The following is a 7,040-nucleotide window of genomic DNA, read 5'->3' as shown; positions in this document are numbered from 1 at the left end:
AGAGAAAGGATGTGTAACATCCCCTATGCCTCGGCAGAGGATCTATCATGTATGCCATGCTATGTACTAGACCGGATATAGCACATGTCGTTAGTTTGACTAGCAGATATCAAAGTGATCCAGAATGGAACAACTGGACAGCGGTCAAGAATATCCTGAAGTACTTGAAAAGAACTAAGGATATGTTTCTTTGTTATGGAGGTGACCAAGAGCTCGTTGTAAACGGTTACACCGATGCAAGTTGGAACACCGATCCCGATGACTCTAAGTCACAATGCAGGTACGTGTTTATATTGAATGGTCTTTAACGATGGTGGGCAAGCTCGAAGCGGTGCACGGTGGCGAAGTCTTCAACGGTAATCGAGTACATAAGCGGCCGGAGGCTTCATCGAAGCGGTATGGATGAAGAGGTTCATTGTAGAGCTCGGTGTGGTTCCGAGTGCATTGGACCCATTAATCATTTACCGTGATAACATGGGTGCCATCGCCAATGCACAAGAGCCAAGGTCACACAAGAGGTGAAGCATATCAAGCTGCGTTACCACTCGATTCGCGAGTACATCGAAGATGGAGAAGTAAAGATTTGCAAAGTACACACTGATCTGAATGTAGCAGATCCGTTGACTAAAGCTCTCCCTAGGGCAAAGCATGACCAACACCGAATGCCATGGGTGTTAGGTATATTACAATGTAATCTAGATTATTGACTCTAGTGCAAGTGGGAGATCAAGGAGATATGCCCTAGAGGCAATAATAAAGTGGTTATTATTTATATCTTTATGTTTATGATAAATGTTTATATATCATGCTAGAATTGTATTAACCGAAACATTAGTACATGTGTGATATGTAGACAAACAAGAAGTCCCTAGTATGCCTCTTAAACTAGCTTGTTGATTAATGGATGATTAGTTTCATAATCATGAACATTGGATGTTATTAATAACAAGGTTATGTCATTGTGTGAATGATGTAATGGACACACCCAATTAAGCGTAGCATAAGATCTCGTCATTAAGTTATTTGCTATAAGCTTTCGATACATAGTTACCTAGTCCTTATGACCATGAGATCATGTAAATCACTTATACCGGAAAGGTACTTTGATTACACCAAACACCACTGCGTAAATGGGTGGCTATAAAGGTGGGATTAAGTATCCTAAAGTATGAGTTGAGGCATATGGATCAACAGTGGGATTTGTCCATCCCGATGACGGATAGATATACTGGGCCCTCTCGGTGGAATGTCGTCTAATGTCTTGCAAGCATATGAATGAGTTCATAAGAGACCACATACCACGGTACGAGTAAAGAGTACTTGTCAGGAGACGAGGTTGAACAAGGTATAGAGTGATACCGAAGATCAAACCTCGGACAAGTAAAATATCGCGAGACAAAGGGAATTGGTAATATATGTGTATGGTTCATTCGATCACTAAAGTCATCGTTGAATATGTGGGAGCCATTATGGATCTCCAGATCCCGCTATTGGTTATTGGTCGGAGTGAGTACTCAACCATGTCCGCATAGTTCTCGAACCGTAGGGTGACACACTTAAAGTTGGATGTTGAAATGGTAGTTCTTGAATTATGGAATGAAGTTCGAATATTTGTTCTGAGTCCCGGATGAGATCCCGGACATCACGAGGAGTTCCGGAATGGTCCGGAGAATAAGATTCATATATAGGATGTCATTTTATGTGAAATAAAATGTCGCGGAAGGTTCTATGGAAGGTTCTAGAAGGTTCTAGAAAAGTCCGGAAGAAACCACCAAGGAAGGTGGAGTCCACAAGGGACTCCACCTCCATGGCCGGCCAGCCCTAGTGGGGGTGGAGTCCCAAGTGGACTCCACCTTAGGGGGCCGGCCACCCCCCACATGGGAGGTGGGAATCCCACCTTTGGGTGGGAGTCCTAGTTGGGCTAGGTTTGCCCCCTCCTATGGAAGGTTTTGGTTTCGGGTCTTATTCGAAGACTTGGACACCAACACTTGGGATCCACCTATATAATGAGGGGCCAAGGGAGGGGGCCGGCCACCCCAAGACCATAGCTTGGCCGCCCCCCTTGAGTGGCCGGCCACCCCCTCCCAAACCCTAGCTTTGCTCCTCCACTTCATATTGTCCGGTTTGCTTAGCGAAGCTCCGCCGGACTTCTACACCACCACCGACACCACGCCGTCGTGCTGTCGGATTCAAGAGGAGCTACTACTTCCGCTGCCCGCTGGAACGGGGAGGTGGACGTCGTCTTCATCAACAACCGAACGTGTGACCGAGTACGGAGGTGCTGCCCGTTCGTGGCGCCGGAACCGATCGTGATCAAGATCTTCTACGCGCTTTTGCAAGCGGCAAGTGATCGTCTACCGCAGCAACAAGAGCCTCATCTTGTAGGCTTTGGAATCTCTTCAAGGGTGAGACTCGATACCCCCTCGTTGCTACCGTCTTCTAGATTGCATCTTGGCTTGGATTGCGTGTTCGCGGTAGGAAAATTTTTGTTTTCTATGCAACGTTATCCTGCAGTTAAATATCATTGACTTTGATCCCTACACTTCCTCCTTTAATAAATTGCTCTATGAGTTTACACCATTTAGAATCAAAGCCTTTCATGCGCATAGCTTGTTGAAGGAAAGGTCATTTTACCTTGACATAAGCTTTCTCAAAGTCTATCTGAAAAATCACTCCATCCATTTTGTTTCGATGAAGTTCATGGATGGTTTCATGTAAGACAACTAGTCCTAGGTATTCAAATTCTAGACACCAACTAAAACAATATTAAATTAGTTTCTAGGGATGATGAGTGTGCTATTTCTAGGGATGACTGTTGTTCAACTCCTAGGTATTCAAATTCTAGACACCAACTAAAACAATATTAAATTAGTTTGACTTGCTGCTGACTTCTATTGCAATGATTCATGTTGTTTTGTTTTTCAAAAGCAATGATTTATACATGTACACCGGCGCGGCATCATGCAGAGAAAAATAACCTTACCAAATAGTAAGATGCTTCAAGTACAACATGTATGTGTAGTTTGGATTGTATGATAATGAGCCTTCAGAGTGGCTTCATGATTTAGTAATCTGTTATATATATGTGCAACTACAAAATATTGCTTTCATTATGTGTTCCTCCAAGACCTTTCTGTTTTTCCATATGAGTACTCTTTGCCTATTTGCTAGGTCTCCTTATTGTACTAATTGCGATTCAAAAAATTGCAATATTGCTACATTTTACTTTGCTAATCTTGCATTGCTGATAAAAGTTCCAGTATACCTATATTCTACTTCACTACTCTTTCAATGATTGGATTAGCATGTTTCCTTTTTTATTCACCGAACTTTTGAGGGCTTTTACTATCTGTACTGCTGACAGATGGCGCCCAGCTTTTCACTTGTTCTTCCCATTAACATCCTTTAGGTGGTATGCATAACTTTCCATCTTTGTGCTTCTTCATTTGAAGGCACGGGCTACCCACTGCTCAATGACAACCACTCACCACCTCCATCCACAGCCCAATGCCAATCTATGAAGACCCACATGTAACCAAATATAACTTCCCTATCAGACATAAGCAATCAGTTAAGACCAGTTCTCACCTTCGTTTCGAAAACATACACCAAGATTAGTCAACAACAATATGGCAATCTATACATAAAACATTTACACCACCAAAAATTACCGTCAACCATATAGCCGCGCCGATCATTGCTAGTCAGAGACTGAGAGGGGGATACTGAAGAGCTTAACCAACACCACCACGTAGTCAGGAACCATCAAAATGGCTGACGAAATGAAGCAGCTAGTAGCTGTCATGCAGGTAGGGCAGCGTCATATATTTTAACAACTGCATCGGCAACAAATAAATGTAAATTGAGGTAGTAGTACATTTAAATCGATAAATCATTAGATGGACATTACGAGGGATGCCAGGAACAAGAGAAAATGTGGATACAGAAAAATTTAAAACCAAATCAAAACATGGTCCAACCAAAACATTTACCAACAAAGGTTCACTAGTACACTTCTTTTTATTTGACCGGAACTAGTACATAATAAAATACCTCTATCTGCATACTGCAAGCAACATAATCCAGATAGTTGCATTACACGTAATTTTCATAAATCAACTAGAGAAATTAAATCTCCAATGTCTGCATCCAGATTCTTTGTACCATGTTTCAACAAACAGGTTGACGCTTCTTTGTCCTAGCCAGTTCTTCGCATGCACCTCAGATGATTTACCCTGTTCAGTTTGTTTGATAACTACTTTTCAGCTCGCTTCAGTGCTTTGCTTCTACCTGCATCAAAGAGAATAGCTCATGTTTTAAATGAGAAAAAAATCTCTACAGCAAGAATTATTATTTTTATCCTACAATAACAAGTCTCATGTTTATCAGTAATAACTAGCACAAAAAAATAAAAAGAAACATAAAAGCAAGAACAAATTATGCATGTTTGTTTTGGTCAAATATATTATTATTCTTCAAGTGAAAACACAGAGGAACCTAGTTTCTGTCATAAACGCAACTCAATACCATGTCCAATAAGAACGCATTTGGCTCCCTGCAGATGCCCCGGCCAGGCTCTGTGGGTGCAGCTTTTGGGTTTGGTTGCCTGGGGGAAGGTCTAAGCCTGCCCCGTGGCATGCAAAAGTAGCCAGCAAGCCTGGCTCCTAGGAAACGAGATTGAAATCCGTTTCTCCCGAGCCAGGCTCATGAGATGCAGGGTATTAACATGCCAATGATGGTATCAGAAAATAATTATCATGTTTTAAGGCATATTAGTATATTTCAAAGTAGATTCTGAATTAATGACAAAAATAAGTATTGTATGGAGATTCAAGCAAAATAAACATAATTTTAATATTTGTCTTTTTTATTTCATTATAAGCTGTTTAGTATTGATTTGACAGAATTCCACCACAGTTAACGAAAAAATAAGTTGTGGCCTTGTCTACTTCCGTAACAGTTTTGCTAACAATTCAAAGGATCACGCAGAAACAACAAAATTACAGCTTAACACATAGTTATTTTTAGTGGATTGCCAGGATTTGTTTAATCAACTGATATACAGCATCGATAACACTGTACAGAACAAGTCATATCAGTAACCCTCCATTGGATCACACTGTCATCAAGCCATAGCTCCTGAATAAGCTGCACTAACTTGCTAAGCTCTAGATCCTACTGAAACCAGAATGGTACCAACACAATGATTCACTAGTTATCATGGCAAGCATGGCATTCATACATATAGTCGCACATACAAAAACATAAAAGGAACTTACCAGCATAGAGAAGTTACCTTAATATTGCTCAGGTACCCCTGCAGATCTCACTAGTAAAGCATAAGTTGGAGAAGAAAAGGTGCTTCTGGTCATCAAGCTCAGCCAATCCTCGCAATGTTGCCTTCCTCACATCAATAGCAAATATCACTCGCAACTTGTCCATGGTTTGAGAAAACAAGTAAACGACATCATCATCCATGCTTAGGATGGGGTATCCCACTGGAAGTTGCTGCAAGGTCTTGCTGCTCAGCATCGCCATGACATCCGAAAGACATGGCTCCAAGCTGACGTCTTCAACGTCAACTACACAGTCACGGTGCCAGCCCTCGGACGAACCAACCGGTATTGCCATGTTCCATATGGTGGACTTCCAGCCATGAGGGGTGACCTGAGATTTCCTCGAGTAGTTATTGCGCACCCAGTCAGTGTAGGATTCAGCAGGGGTCGTGGTGGCGGCGAGCTCTTGTGGTGACCGGAATTCCAACTCGACATACTTGATCGAGCCTTTGTTTCGGCTGATAGTTACGTCCCGCAGGAAGCTGGGCTCAGGATTTATGAGGAGGTGATTCCAGTTAGCCCTTGCCGGCACCGGCAGCGGGACATCCTGGATCAGCGGGCGTTTCTTGAGCACGTCGCAGAAGAAGATGCCGCGCCAGAGGTCCACCCAGGCGACCGTGCCATGGTCGCCACCAATCGTGATGGTCTTCTCCGTCACGTGGTAGAGCTTGTGCCTGTTGACTGCTACAGGTAAAGGGATAAGATTGTCCCTCACGAACTCATTCAGCGACAAGCGCTTGGATCTCCAGCGTTTGGGACTCGATGAGGATCTGTAGAGGTGGAGGTCGAAGTCCCACCTGGTGAGCGCGTGGCCACTGAAGATGGGTTTACAAGCACCGAGAGCGGCGACGGCATACCAAGCGCCGCCTTGGCGGCTGATGAGGGCGGTTGCGGAGTCGTTGAGGCGCCTGGGGTCCGGGCTGGGTAGCAGATCTAGCCACTGGGCGCGCGGGCTGTAGACGAAGTAGTCCCAGTCCGATGCTCCGGTGGTGCTGTTGGGGTTGACGGGGACGCAGAGGAGGACGAGATCTGCGTCGGTGGCGACAATCTTGGGCCCTATTCTGCGGAAGTCCAGGCCAGGGCAGTGGACACAAAAGTGGGAGAGAAGTGGCGGGCAGGCGGCGCGGAAGGTCACCGTGATAGGCAAGCCTCTGTTGGTGGTGCTCTCGGCGGTGGTGTTGTTGGGGAGGTCGGCGATGTAGCACCACCTGTCGAGGAGGACCAAGCCTGAGGCGGCGGCGGCGCCGGCGGAGGACTCGGGAAGAGAAGGTGGAACCCAGGAGGAAACAGCCATGTCCTCCGTCCGTGAACAGATCCACAAGCAGAGGCGAGATTTGGGAACTAACAAAATTTGGGGCTAGGGTTCTTTGTTAGCTTTTAATCTTGATATGTATCTGCTTTTGTCTAGTTCATTTGCATGTACGTAGATAGATAGGTGTGTTCTCGGTAGAAGTTTGTAGCACTCCGGCAAGGTATTACGTGCGATGCGTGCGAAGCCGGCGGAGTTTAAGGAGGAGTGCAAGGTGAGATGCCGGAGATGGTCGTGCGATGTGGCCGAGATGGCGAGATGCCTGTGCCGTGTAAAGCGGCTGCACTTGATATTTGGAAGCAACGAGGCTGTGTGAAGTTCTAGAGAGATTTTAGGAGTAGCAGATGTGTTAGTTGCATGCTTGCATGGAGTGGTTAGCTACTCGTGTGCGTGCA

General features: G+C 44.7%; 1 protein-coding gene across 3 annotated transcripts; it reads right to left on the bottom strand.

Annotated features, from left to right (window-relative positions):
- Positions 1-3,971: 3,971 nt before the first annotated feature.
- LOC127344020 (uncharacterized) lies at positions 3,972-6,808 on the bottom strand. Of its 3 annotated transcripts, none has more exons than XM_071828479.1 (3): positions 5,280-6,808; positions 4,276-4,290; positions 3,972-4,233 (listed from the first exon to the last, which is right to left on the bottom strand). In XM_071828479.1, the coding sequence occupies exon 1, from the start codon at positions 6,628-6,630 to the stop codon at positions 5,308-5,310; it is 1,323 nt and encodes a 440-aa protein (XP_071684580.1). In that variant the 5' UTR covers positions 6,631-6,808; the 3' UTR covers positions 3,972-4,233; positions 4,276-4,290; positions 5,280-5,307. The 3 variants fall into 3 exon arrangements, with proteins under 3 accessions (XP_071684580.1, XP_071684579.1, XP_051226204.1); XM_071828478.1 differs by having other exon boundaries at positions 5,297-6,808; XM_051370244.2 differs by having other exon boundaries at positions 3,972-4,290.
- Positions 6,809-7,040: the final 232 nt, after the last annotated feature.

This window comes from Lolium perenne, chromosome 3 (genome assembly GCF_019359855.2).
Source record: "Lolium perenne isolate Kyuss_39 chromosome 3, Kyuss_2.0, whole genome shotgun sequence".
In the NCBI taxonomy this organism is placed as follows: domain Eukaryota; kingdom Viridiplantae; phylum Streptophyta; class Magnoliopsida; order Poales; family Poaceae; genus Lolium; species Lolium perenne.
Note: the sequence above shows the minus strand (reverse complement) of the source record. Positions and strands in the feature narration are given on the sequence as shown.